The 14,593-nt window shown below is 39.9% G+C and overlaps 1 protein-coding gene across 1 annotated transcript in view; it reads left to right on the top strand.

The window, feature by feature from the left end:
• Positions 1-14,593, top strand: part of CFAP43 (cilia and flagella associated protein 43) — a 115,907-nt gene that overhangs the window by 76,943 nt on the left and 24,371 nt on the right. The window contains exons 24-28 of the mRNA XM_011977513.1: positions 1,844-2,050; positions 3,712-3,801; positions 4,068-4,148; positions 4,927-5,052; positions 13,829-13,948. Coding sequence (XP_011832903.1) covers positions 1,844-2,050; positions 3,712-3,801; positions 4,068-4,148; positions 4,927-5,052; positions 13,829-13,948 — 624 coding nt within the window. The remainder of the gene's footprint in view (positions 1-1,843; positions 2,051-3,711; positions 3,802-4,067; positions 4,149-4,926; positions 5,053-13,828; positions 13,949-14,593) is intronic.

Below are 14,593 nucleotides of genomic sequence, written 5' to 3'. Positions count from 1 at the left end.
ACATAGAGGAGGCTGGGCGCATTGGCTCACGCCTGTAATCCCAGTACTTTGGGAGGCCGAGGCAGTTGGATCATGAGGTCAAGAGATCGAGACCATCCTAGCTAACATGGTGAAACCCTGTCTCTACTAAAAGTACAAAAATTAGCTGAGCATGGTGGTACATGCCTATAATCCCAGCTACTTGGGAGGCTAAGGCAGGAAAATTGCTCGAACTGGGGAGGCGGAGGTTGTAGTGAGCCAAGATCATGCCAGTGAGCTGGATCTGCACTCCAGCCTGGCGACAGAGCGAGACTCTGTCTCTAAATAAATAAATAAATAACAATACATAGCCATGTCCTTTAGACAGATCTTGTGTACAAGAGTTGCATTCAACCATTTGGACTAGGTTACTGTGATACCAAGTTTTCTAAAGAGCATTCCACAACAGCTGACACCACAAACCATTCTGCTTTGAACATCAGTAAGCTCAAAGAGAAAAGAAAACACTAGAATTTCGTTTTCTCAGTATACCCAAATGTCAATTAGGATTTCCTTGTAAGATCAAGATGTTATTGTTTATCCATCTGCTTAACCTGGGGAAAGACAATTTCCTCTAAATTTCTGTAAATTCTGGGGTTCAAGGATAAGGTGTGGGGTCCCTCTGGCTCTAAGCTCCCACTCCTTAACTTTCCACCAAACAGTCTCAGAATATGTCTATACATGTAGAAACCCTGACTGAAGGTTTTTGAAAATGCAGTGACTGAGATTGTGCCAATGAAGATAGTTTGAAATTGAATGCTGGCAATCCCTGAAAGCCCTGAAAGCCCTCCAGCCATGTCTTCTATTTGAGTTCTAGTCTCCTGCCATGTTCTTAAGCTCTCTCTTCCTATCCTTTTCTTTTTCTGCTCTAACCCCTGAAATTTCTGTTCATTAACACTCAGGGCTATTTAGTTACCTCATTTGTTGCTCAGTTTTTGCCTTCAGGGTCTCACCTTCTTGCTGCTTTTAATTAAGGTGTTTGCCTACAAGGAGGTAATTTCGGCCCAAGAGAAATTCTCATGCTAGCTGTTAAGATCATTTTTTCACCCTGCTTTAATGGTTTCGTCTTCAGTAGGATAGACATATAGACTAAACTCCCATGACAACTCAAAGGCCACTTTGGGTTGACCCATCAGCAGGAGTGGGGCAATCCAGTTGGTCCCACTGGCACCTTAGGAATTGCATACTCCAGTCGGCTAGCGCAGCTGTCTTTCCTACCTGAGAATGATGTGTTCGTATAGAAGAAGAGTATTGTGTGTGGTGGTGATTCTCTGGCAGGCTCTCCAAATACTTTCTACAAACTATCTCTTCTTTTCCACATCTACTCCAACCCAGGTTCCAAAGAAAAGACACATGCCAACTTAAATCCTGTATATTGCTTTTTAGATATTTTATAGTGGATTTTGTACAAAAGTAGAGAGAATAGCCCAATGAGCCTCTAAGCACCCATCACCCACTTCAGCATTTGTCAACCTGCACATGGAGTTACAATTTACATTTCAGGAAGTAGGTTATGGTCTAACAATTATGTGGTAGCCTTAATCCTACCCATACTTGGATGCCACTGTAGATTATTGAGCCAAGGAATGACTTAATGTAAGTAGTATTCTAGAAAGATTCATTTTACCATCTTAAAAGATAATTTGTGGAATGATTTTAGAGGAAAAGTATAATTGTGGGATCATGTTACCGGTAAAGACATAATAAGTGATGTGTTTTCAGTAACATGTTAATATTTCAGGATATCATTTACAAGGTAAAAACATCATGTTACCGGTAAAGACATAATAAGTGATGTGTTTTCAGTAACATGTTAATATTTCAGGATATCATTTACAAGGTAAAAACTGCTTTCAATAATGAGTTTGATGCTGCATATAAACAAAAAGAGTTTGAAATTACACGCGTGAAGGAAAGAAATGTTCGAATTCGAGAAATTATGGTCGATCTGGAATTGGAAGAAGCAGTCTGGCAACCAGAATTTGAGGACTGTGAGAAGCCAGAGAGAACGCTTGTTGTGCAAGATGAGGAGGTACTGGCTAGCTGTGTTCTCCCTTCCCTTCTTTCTCAGAAGACTTTCCCCAGCTCCTATTTGTTCACCTTGGTTACTCTATGGGAAGTGATTGTACTGGGTAGCACTCTCAGTTGCAGATAACAGAAAGAGGTGATAGATCCTCAGCAATAATGAGAATTTCTTTTACGAATCCTATGGAGTCCAGGGAAGATTCGGACACTGAGCCCAGGAAGAAGCAGAAACCAAAAACTGGAGCCTCGTGGGAGGTCCAGAAGCCTTCTTTCTTCATCTCTTAGTTCACATCACTCTGCATTTCTACTTCCTCTGGCAGTTTCTACTTTGTATCTCCTCAACATGAGAAAGTAGCTGGTCTGAATTAGAATCTCTTAGTCCCAATTCCCAGTTCATTTGGGAAGGGGCTCCTTGGCCCAGCTTGGGTCCAGTGCCTGTACCCAGAGTGGTTGGGTCACATTGCGGGAACGAGGCCAGTGGAGCTCCAGTAGTGATCTAGGTCATTCAGGCAGTGTGGATCCCACAGAGAGGGGCTCTCGGGACAGCCTTCTTTAAAGATTTTGGCACAGAGGCAGTTGAAAATAAATGCCTAAAGAAAACAATTAAAATCTGACAATATTTCATTTTTTAAAAGTAAAAAAAAAAAATGCTAAAGAATATTCAAAGAATTTTTCTCACATAAAACCAACTTGACTTCTGGGGGCAAAAGATAGTAGTGGTGTTTAGAAGTAATAGAAAATATTTTTACAGTCTCTGCTGGATGCTGGCTGGATTGAAGTGAATTTATCATTGTAAGTCCTTATAAGGTAGGTACTGATATTTCATTTTACAGATGAGGAAAGTGAGACACAGAGAGTTTGAGTAATTTGACCACAGTTACAAAGCTAGTAAGTGTCATTGTTGGGGGTTTGGACCCAAACCATCATGCCTTACAGTTCATCCTCTTAACTTGTGCACTCTGCTGTATTTGTTTAAGCAGGTCGTTTTTCCTAAACCAGACTTTCACTATGTGACCTAAAACTCTGGAGCAAGATGACAGCAGGGACCTCACTCTGCTGCTCTCCGGAGGGCCCTGCTTGGGGCAGTCACTTTGTACCTGCTTCTCCTTGGGCGGTAATCCATCCTACATTTAGGAGAGTGCTCTTGCTGCAAGCCAAACTTACTATGTCTCTTCTCTGCCTCACCCCTTGCAGTGGCTGCTCACCTCACTTAGGATAAAGCCTACAAGCCTCCTCCTAAATGCCCACCCCCACCCCCTTTCTTGCCCAACTGCTCTCCCACCTGGCTCCATTCTGGTCACAATTTCATTCATACAGTCCCTTGAATGCCCCAAGTTCTCAACCTCTTAGGACCCTTATCCTTCAGAATTTGGCTTAGATGGCACTGCTTTGAGCACCGCTCCCACCCCTCCTTAATCTATCAGGTTCCCTGTTATAATCTTTTTAGTGGTGAACATAAGCTTTGAGAGTTAATAGAGAAGTAAAGATCTATTTTTCCAACTCTCTCATTTTAGACCTTATCTTATTCCAAAACAGAAAATTGGGTGCAAAGTCTGCAGAGTCCCTTTAATCCCCTGAGTATCTTCTAGCCTCCTGCCAGTATGTGGCAGGAACGTTTAGTTTGAATTTTGTAAGAATAATAGCAGGAAATGACATTTTCTCTTTCAGATTACAGCCCACAAACACGTTATGCCGTGGCACAAAGCCAGAGAAGAATTGATTGTGAATCGTGAAACGGAGCACTGGCTTCTGATACAGGCATGCAGCTTTGCTTACACAGGACCTAAGACCCTCTTTGCTTTAGGGATACTGCTTCCTAGTTTGGTTTAATAACCCATCAACACATTTGTCATGGTCAGAAGTCACTTGAATCTCAGTTGGTCTCCTTCCCCCTTCTCTCCTCTAGGCACCTTCCCCAATCCCAAATGCAATTATTCTAATGTTGGGTGGGAAGCTGCCTCTGGAGCCACTGGAATGTCAGGTCTCTGTCTCAGCATTCCTCTCTGATTCTGGCTCTTTCCTAGGGTGCCAGTACAAGACTCCGAGCTCTGATGGACATGATGGGAGGAGTTCTGGAAGTCAAGAAGGAAGATATTTTGAGAATGGTGATATTTCTGTTCATCTTTGTGGAAGGTGGAATGGGGTGGAAAGAGCTACTTAAGTTTTACCATTTTTGTCCTATATAAACCTGGGTTTTAGAAGTTCTCCAGCAACAAATATTATACAACCTCCGTAGTACCTTATAAACCTACCACATTAGGGCCTGTCATGGTGGCTTATGCCTGTAATCCCAGCACTTGAGGAGGCTAAGTGAGGAGGCCCGGAGTTCAAGGCTACAGTGAGCTGTGATCACACCACTGTACTCCAGCCTGGGAGACAGAGCAAGACCCTGTCTCAGAAAACCAAAAACGAACCACATTAGACAGATAATAAATTTGAAAATGCAGGTTTGCCCTCCAATCTGACAAGACACAAACAAATCAATAAAAGTAAGTAACTACAGTGGTTTTGGTCTCTACTGAAGGCAGGAATACTGCTTCATTGGTAATTGTCCAGATATACCAGGAAACATTTTCTTTGATACCTGACATAGGTGTTCCTGGAGCTCAGGGGTAGTTCTCGCTATAAAGATCCCAACACACCCCTCTGAGTCTGTCACCTAAGAGTCCAGGTATATCCTGCCCTGCTCACCTTCACCTAAGTCACAGAAAAACTGTTGTAAAATTTTAAAATGCCTTTCGCCCAAGATGTCAGGTCATTGTCCTTGCCAATGTGAAGGACTGTATCCTTTTAAAGGGCTTTTAAAAAAAAAAACTCTGAGCTTTTACTGTACTACTGCATTTATGTTTAAGCTGAAATATATGCTTTTCTTCATATCCTCAGGTGATTCCTCAACCTGCTTTCATGGCAAAACCTGATGCTGTGTGGACTGAAGAAGAAAGAAAACAATTCAAAGATTATGAGAAAAAAGTAAAGGAGTTAAATGAAGAAAGAGATAAGTATAGAAAGGTCAGAAGAGCAAAGAATTAATATAACCTACCATATCCAGAGTGCTGTTTAAATATCTTTTCAAATGTTTTCTATTTTCCCATATCTTTAATAGCTGAAGAATAGTGTTTCAGCTTAAATTCTCAAGAGAATTTAGAGAAGTAGGTGGAGATAAATTTAAGGAGTTAAAACAATTTTAAAGCAAAGAAACATATAGCAATAGTTTTTTTAAAAAGCTCTTATTGATTTCAGCATTTCCCATGTCATTACAATTCATTTGGCCCTTCATTCATTCTTCAGGTGTTCAATGAACACCTAATACAGCATGTTCAAGTCACGGCAAGGTATTGCTCTGTGTTGTGTACATTTATTTGAATTCAGTGATACTTTTGCTTGATTTGTTCTCCATCTTGAGAAAAGGGTTTGAAGAACAAATGGCACAGTCAATGCAGTACATTATTTACAACTCAAATTCAAGGTTTTTACAGTGCACTTCTGCTACTTTTATCCCCATGCATTGGAAGGAAACACTGTCACATTAAAATTGCTCACAATTACAGTAGAGATATAAAAGATGATGATGTGCAGTCAAGTAAATAATATTTATTCTTCTATGAAGGAAGTAAAGTCCTACCATCATTCAAGGTGGGACAACTTGCCCACTTACTAGTGACTATAGCTCATGAAGAGCTTCTTTGAGTCTGTTGTGAACCTGTCCACATTTTTATTCACTGCAGCCCTGTAGGGTCCCTTATATTTTAACCTAAAATGGTTCTTACTCAAAGCCAAAATCAGTAATACTGAAAGAAGTAAAGATTTCAAAGAGTTAGGGAGTATAGATGCCTAAAGAATAAAGACTGGTGACCTATCAACTACATTTACTCCACAGTTTTGTGTTGTAAGATAGTTCACTTCCTGCACCCTCACGTCCCTGCACCTTCTTCGTACTCACCTGCTGAAACCCCAGCCTTGATTAAATCCGGTACTCTGCCTTCACTGCACCTACACCCATGAAGTGGCTAAAGAAAAACTACTGACTGGGTTTACTCAAAATTATGACCTTAATCTCAACTGGGTCCTTAGAGCTGCTCTGCAATGCTACCCCATTTTTCCCCTAGCCAAGTGCTCTCACACTTGAATGCAAGTCTGCATCACCTGGCGGATTTGTTAAAAATGCAGGTTCTGACTGCATTGTTGCTCTGGGAAAATGGAAGGACACTGAGATTTTGCGCTCCAAACAGGCTATTGCTGACCAGTGGACCCTACTTTAAGTGGCAGGATCCTAGAGTACCATTTCACACCCATTGCTCATCTCCCAAACTTTCAACACCTGATGCCCTCAACTCACTCTCACCTTATTTTCTGTTTTACTAAGAGAAGAGGGACAACTAAAAGCGATTTCCCTTACTCCTCTACTGCTGCATCCACCTGCCACCTGCACTGAATCCATGGTGTCTGCCTTTCTGCTTCTTATGGGTGAAATGGCCTTGCATCCACCTAAGCCTGGTCCTTTCCTGGTGCACTAGCTGCCATCCCATCTCACCTACTCCATGTCATTACTCATCAATTTACCCTCTTCCTTCCTGCATCATCAATTTTTCCCACCCTGTGGATTTTCCCCATCAGTGTAGACACATGCTATAATTGTATACATCTCTCATCTTATTAAAAAAAAACTTCCTAGAAGGAAATGCTAGAGTTCTTTCTACTGTTCTTGTGATATTTGGGTCAGTGTAAATTTATTTCAAAACAAAAAGTAAAAAGAAGAAACCCAACTCCTTTGACCTCTCTTTCCCCCTGGATCACTCAATGTCTCTGCTCTCCTTTACGGCAAAACTCAAAAAAACCTGTGTTGATGGTTTTCAATTTCTCTCTCTCAATTAAAAAACTTGTATTGTGGAAAATGTCAAACATGTATAAAAATAGAGAGAACAGTATAATGACTCCTTTGCCCAGCTTCCACAATTATCTACTCACGGCCAATCTTAATTCATTTTATACCTCCACTTACTTCCCTAACATTGGATTTTTTTTCACCAATTTTTATTTTAGAATTATTCAAATGTACATAAATGTTACATGAATAGTACCATCTATATACCATATATTTGTATCAATAGCATATATATTATATATATGTTATATTATATATATACCTGAGCACAGCAGTTTTTTATATTGCCACGTTTGTTCTCTTTCTCCTGAATAGAGATAAATCACAGGTATCATGATATTCCTAAATAATACAGCATAAACCTCTTAAGAACAAAAATACTCTTCTACATAACCGCAGTAAAATTATCATACAAAATAAGCTTAATATTAATATGATTATCTAATTAAGTCCGTATTCAGATTACCCTGTTGTTCAAGTAATGTGCTTCATAGCTTTTATTGTTGCTGTTTATCTAAAAATCTAATCAATTTCACTTAGTTTTTAATGTTCTTTTAGTCTCCTTTAATCCAGAACAGTTCTACAACTTTGTGTTTGTGTTCCATGACATTGACATTTTTTAAAAATTGAAGCTGATTTTTTTGTGGAATGTCCCCCAAGTTGAATTTGATTGTTTCCTAATGATTAGATTTAGGTGCAATATTTCTGACAATCATACTAAGTAGATGATGCTGTGTCTTCGGTGCATCATATCAGGAGGCTCCTGATTTTAGTCAGTCCCACTATTGGTAACATTAAGTATGATCACTGGAAAGAAGGTTTCTCCAGATTTCTTTATTATAGAAGTTCTCTTTCTCCTTAGTGTGTAATAACTCATCTGTGGGGAGTGATATTTTGAATCTGACTCTCTGCTCATTCTGTCTTTTGGCATCCATTGATGACCCTTGCCTGAATCAATTATTACTATAGTGATTGCAAGATGGTGCCTTTCTAGTTTTTATCATTTATTTTATATTTACTAGTTAGTATTCTTCTGCAAGGAGAACTTTTCCTCTGCCCTACCAGAGGCATACTCTAACTTAATGTGTTTTAATCCATGACTATCATTATTATTTCTGTTTTTCAAAGTGTTTGGAGCTTCTTCAAGTTGTTATCTGTGTCCTTTTCATGTGTCTTCATCAGTTTTTGAGCACTTTCTCCCTTTCTAACACAGCAAGATGTTCTAGGCACCTAGAATCAGCTATTTTTCTTTTTAGAGAATCCTGGATTCCTTTTACTGGGAATTGGTATTTAGAGACCAAGATCTGTGTACTAGATGTGCTCTTTGCTATAGGGGTTAGGAGTCATTCTCTCTCTCTCTCTCTCTCACACACACACACACACACACATACACACACACACACACACATCCAGTTAGCTCCAATTCCAACTCAATTCCAATTCAACAGCACAGGGTTCTTTTCTCTTTCCTTCATTAAATATGTAGGTCTCCTTTTTTCAGTGAAAACTCTCGTTCCCAAAATATAAATATACTTACTGATTTGCTCAGTCCTACAATGTGTATAAAATACCTCTATCAAACATGCTGTCCCATCTACCGCCTATGTTTTTTTCGCCAAACTGTCTCTGCCTCTTCCCAGAGATTTCCAGCTGGGCTAGAGGCTGAGCCCCTTTGGTAACAACATTTAAGGGAACATGAGCACAATGCATAATGTCCTTAAAAGCGTGTTGTGATGTGCACATTTTGTAATTACCTTTTTTGTTGTTTTATAGCAACCATATGTAAAACATCCCAAATACTTCTACAGCTCTGCAATCTAATCCCTTTGTCACTTTTGGAAGGTGACTTTTCATCTTAATGCACATTGCCCTCTCTGTAGAGGAAGGACAAAGGTATGGGCCAGCCTTACTGAGAACTAAACAGACTCCAGGGAAAGACTCCCCAGTGGGAAACCACATTGTTCTCTACAAAGTATCAGCCAAACCAGAAAGGTGATTCCAGGAGGGGTTAGCCAAACAGCAGCAACAACAAAAAGGTGCAGTTCAGGTTTTCAGCTTTAAGATATCTTTGGACAATGTTATTTTTACTTGTTTTATTTTTTTCATTAGAAGTGACCAAAATTAAGATGGTGAGACCTCTGAGACCAAATTTTTGTCCCATCCCTATCCGCTTCCAAGTTGCTCACAGGATGGATCATGTGCCCCTTATGTTGAGGGGATCACTTAACTGCTCTCCTGCCTCCTTGAAAGAAAGAAAGAAGATTATGTTTTTGCCACCGATTTAGCCATATAAACCCCATCTCCTTGCCCTTTTCTGGGTTTCAAGCTGCTGTCTCTAAAGCTCCATATCACTGTGCTTGGTTTCGGTTGGTCCTGGAGAAATTTTGAACAGGTTATGTACAAGACCTTTTAAATGTTATATTATTTTGGAACTTTGCTTCTTTGGGTTTGTGGCATCTGGGCCACCCTGCTTGGCTGTGAGGGCTCTCTACAGTCTGCGGGCTGGCAGTTTGCTGATCGTTTCAAGAGTCTTTCCCTACTAAATCCCCACTTTTAGTAAGTGTTTTATGTAAGTTCTGTTAGGTTTACATCCTGAAGCTTATTGGCTTAAAATGTACTCTTTTTTGATATAGTCTCTTTGGGGCCAGTTGGGAGAAAGCGAAACCAATAGTGCAACCATTTTGATAGTGAATATTAATAGGTATCTTTTTGGAAATAAAGAACCAGTCCCTCCAAACAAACAAACAAAACAAATACTATAGCAATTTTCAGATTTCCTAGTAGCTCTTTTTTGTTCTTAGACTATATCCCACTAAGAATACACCAACATATTATGCTGAGAATTACTTTGACTAATTCTTTTTTTCCTCTTTCTGTGAGGATAACATTATCAGCTTGATATACAGTTGACTTCTTTAAGCAATGGGGAAGAGGCTGGTGTGTCTTCCAATTTTATGATTTTTCTTTGTTTCTACATGACCCCCTAATTTCCACCTCTTCCTTCTTTCTCTTTACTCCCGAGTCTCTACAGGGTACTTCCCTCTTTCGAGTTGCCCTTTTCTCCCCAAAGCAGTACCCTGAGACCACACCTCTGCCCTTTTAAGTCCCTTCTTTTTTATTTCAAAGTAGCTGCTTTTCTGACACCTCTACAGCTACCACTCTAATGCAAACTACTGTTACCTTTCCCAGGATTTCTTACCTTAGTTCCTCTGCCCCCGCCTCCTCCCCCAATCCCTATATCCCATCTCATTTCATCTCCTGTCATTCTTTCCCTCCAGTTCCACTGATTTCCTTACTGTTCCTCAGATACCCAGCAAACTCTTGACTCAAACACCCATAGCTCATTCTCGCTGCAGGTCCTTGACACACTGTATCCTTGGCCTGGAGCGCTCTTCCCCCATTTAGCTACATGACTCACATTCTCACGACTTTGAGATCTCTACTCAATTGTCACCTCATCTTCCTATGATGGTGGAAATCCCTGCTTCTCCTCAATCCTGCCCTGTGTCCCTTTTTCCCTGACTTATGGTTCTCCATAATACTTATCACCACCTGGCTCAGTTCATTTTTACCTGTTGACTTATTATCAGTCTTCTCTACTAGAATACAGTATGAGGGAGGAGAACTGGTCTTTGTTCAATATTATATTCCCAGTTTTTAGAACTATACTCCATCCATAATAAGCACTTAAGGAAGATTTATTGAATGAATAAATTTATTGAATGAATCTGTTGATACCTATTATGTGCCAGGCACTCTTCTGACTACTGGGGATTCATAGATTAAAGGATAAAGCCTTTACCTTCACCAGCCTGGTCAGCGAAAATAATACCTTCTTAAATGGCAGACCATTTATTTTGTTGTCGTTGTTGTTTCAGAGCTGGGAGAAATTCTAGGTATGATGGATTTCTGCGTGGTTCATATAAACTTCCTACTTGGTCTTTCACTTTGCATCTCATTTCTCAGCATCTGATGCAGACATTTTTAGGCAAAATTAGACTTTTCTAGGAATGTTTGAAGAAAAATGACATTCATGTTTTTTACAAATATATTCCTTGAGTGCCCACTGTGGGCTTGGTACAATGGCAGGTCCTGAGGGATGTGCATGAATAAGACAGACACAGCCTCTCCTCCCCCACCCCCTTCACCATGACCATTATGTGGAGTGGAGACGGTTATATAGTAACTGTGCATTCGCAAGATAATTATTTAACTGCAATGTGATAAATTAGAAGGGCAAGTTCAGGGTGCCATCTATGATGGTGAACACAGGCACTGACTTAGATCAGCCACTGGTACCCACCAGATCCCCTTTGCAGGCTGCTGTGCCCATCCCCTCTCTGCTATGAGTGTTCCTGATAGAGGCTTACACCTGAGACCTTCTCTGGAATGTTATTGCCCTTGTATGATCAAGGGAGCCTCCTTGTCCAGAGACATCCCCAAGTTTACACCACTGCCCTCACCCAGGGCAGCCAGTGACCTGCTGACAGAGCCCAAGGGGAAGGGGGTACAAAACCCCAGCCTCCTCACCCCAAAATGAGACAGTTCAGCAGAGTCCCTTTCATTTCTACCAACCCTGGGAATCAGGCCAAGGCTGGGCCACCTGAGATGGCTTCATTGCTCAGCTCCTGCCTCTTGCCTGTCCTGCTTCCCTCAGCCACTTACAGGTGTCTCCTAAAGAGCGCCCCCTCCAGAAATCATGTGCCCTGAAATCTTGTTTCAGGCCTTGCTTCTGAGACTTAAGACAGGGCCCAAGGAACTCTTCCTTGAGAACATGGCATTTATGCTTGCATTGGAAAAGTGAGAAAGACTGAAGAGGCCGAAGAGTGGGAAATGAAGCATAGGCAGACGGAAGAGCATGTGAGAAGGACCTGCAATGGGAAGAATTTGGGGCATTTGAAGAAGAAAGGCAAAGGACCATTTTACATTACAAAAACATTCTTTCGGACCAGAGACCCTCAAAAGGCCCAGAATCTCAATGTTTTTAAAGAAGGTTGGATCTAAGACATGTAGACAATCTGGCCTCAGCCAGATGGGTCTGTGGCCATTTGCCATTGCTGATGTTTTCATCATCTAGGAACAGGTGAACTTGATAAAGGGCCACCAGGAGGACACAATCTGTGAGACTTTTCCATGCCAATGAGATAGTGATATAAACTATTATAAGCAAATGACCCTGAGATGTGTTTTTTTCATATTTGTTTGTTTTATTTTCATATCTCCTCACTGTTAGGTAACTTAATTTGGATGGTCTTTCTCCTGGCATCATATGCCTCTATTATTTTTGCTAAACCTCTTTCTCCATTATCCTCCCAGAATCAGTTACTTTCCTTATTAATCTGGCGTAGAGAGAACTTGGCTTTTTAAACTGGTGTATATTTAAACTATTTATTACCATCATAGTAATAATTAATTTGAATACGAATTATCAATGGATGCTAAGGCTGGTAGATAAAAGTGCAATGAGAAACAAGATATTTACATAGTCTGAAAGTATCTTTCCACAAATTAATAAATTACAAATGGAAAAACTAACTTTACAATAGAGAAAGTGGCAGACACTACTTAACCAAGTGATCCAAGTTAACATCGCCAATAATGAAGCAAACCAACATCATGTATCTCCTGATGAGGTAGACACAGAAGCACATAACATAACTTATGTAGTCTTCCTGCTAAAAATGTGTAACCTGGGTGTACAGTTGAGAAAACATCAGACAAACCTAAACAAAATGACATTCTACAAAATAAGTGGCCTGTCCTCAAGTGTCTGCAAATTATTCTCAAATGGTTCAGAAAAGTGTAGGAAAGAAAGTAGATAGGTGGGGGGCAGGGAGTGGGTGGGAGAGAGAGAGAGAAAGAAGAGAGAGAAAGAAAAGTGATAAAGCAAATAGGGTAGAATGTCTACAGTTGGTGACTTTGAAAAAGGTATATGGGAATTATTTGTACTATTCTTGCAACTTTTCTATAAGTTTGAAGTTATATCAAAATAAAAAGTTACAAACAAAGGATAAAAATGATTTATACCAATATACCACTTTTTTACATGTTTTTTACTTTGTATTTTTTTATTTTTAATTTTGCAGGTACAAAGTAGGTGTATATATTTGCGGGCTACATGAGATGTTTTGATACAGGCATGCAATGTGAAATAATCACAACATGGAGAATGGGTATCCATCCTCACAAGCTTTTATCCTTTGTGTTAGAAACAATCCAGTTACACTCTTTTAGTTATTTTTTAATGTTCAGTTAAGTGATTGTTGACTATAATCACCCTGCTGTGCAATCAAAATTATACCTCATGTTTTAATGTTGTTCTCTTTAAAAATATAAATTTATAGCTTTTCACCTATGTCCTGGTGGAATTTTTTTAAAAGAGAGGGCAAGGGAACATTTTCCTTTTGATATAGAACTGTTTGGAGAGACAAAACATACAGAAAACAAGAGAGTACAAATATATAAATATACATATATGTATATTGACTTCTTGTTTCCTTAAAATAGAAATAATGCCGTGAAAATGACCAGTGCTTGAAAAAAATAAAAATTTTTAGGACTAAATCATGTGTCTGGAGATTGCTGTGCTATATAAAGAGTGAGGATTTTCTGGAAAGATTTGCTGCAATTTGCTTTCCTATCCTACTTCTGCCTGTATCATTAGCCATGATCAGTAATTTTAAGCTTTTTTTCCCAAGGTAATCTTTTCTAAGCAAAAATCTCAACACACAGTGTATTAAACAGATCCAAGTGGGACTATCTCTGGTTTAAGAGAGTACAGGGCCCAGAACACCTTGCAAGGGCTGCCCTCCATCTGCCCCGCCTTGTGGTGAAATTTAAACATCACTTCCTAGGAGCCTTTAATACTCCTAAATGTTAACTTGACTGTTGTCTTCCTTTTAGTCATTAGAAGCAGAACTGAAGAAACTTCAAAACTCTATTCAAGAAAGCACACAGGCCTTTGATGAACACTTGAAAAGACTTTTTGAAAGGAGAGTGAAGGCAGAGTTGGTTACCAACCAGGTAAATAAAAGCTTTACTTATGTGACTTTTAAGGAGCTTGCAGGGGCCCTTCCATAGTTCTTAGGATGAAGATCAACATCCTTACCAGGTACGAAGATCTTGTATGCTCTGGGCCCTGGGTCCCTCTCCAGTCTCATCTTGTGCACCTTCCCCTTTACCTGCCACACTTCCTCTTTCAGCATCTTGAACACACCCAATGCCCTCCCTCCTCATGCCTCTGCCAACTCTGCCAGTAATACTGTCTGCCAACACTTCTTTGCTTCCTGAACTACATTCATCCTTTGGATCCCAGCTCAAAAACCAGTTCCTCAGACTAGGTAATATCTTCCTATTATATACTGTATTTTTTCCTTTCTACCATTCATTGCTACTGAATTGTAATTTATGTGAGATTATTTTTAATGCTTTCAGGACTAGATGCTCCATGAGGGTAGAGCATCTTGTTCATCCCTGTATCTCCACCAAATAGCAAAGGGCTTTGTTCAAAGTGTATGTGGAATGAAAAAGTAATCCTCATGTCCCAAAAGATCAGGTGGAAAAAAAAAAATCTGTCTTAATTATCTCCAGCAGTAGGAATAAAAATGAAGTACACAGTAACTAAAAGCAAGAAGATCAAAGAGTGATGCCCTTAAATTCTGAGGAAAA

Source organism: Mandrillus leucophaeus, unplaced genomic scaffold (genome assembly GCF_000951045.1).
Source record: "Mandrillus leucophaeus isolate KB7577 unplaced genomic scaffold, Mleu.le_1.0 Scaffold18, whole genome shotgun sequence".
Classification (NCBI taxonomy): Eukaryota; Metazoa; Chordata; class Mammalia; order Primates; family Cercopithecidae; genus Mandrillus; species Mandrillus leucophaeus.
Note: the sequence above shows the minus strand (reverse complement) of the source record. Positions and strands in the feature narration are given on the sequence as shown.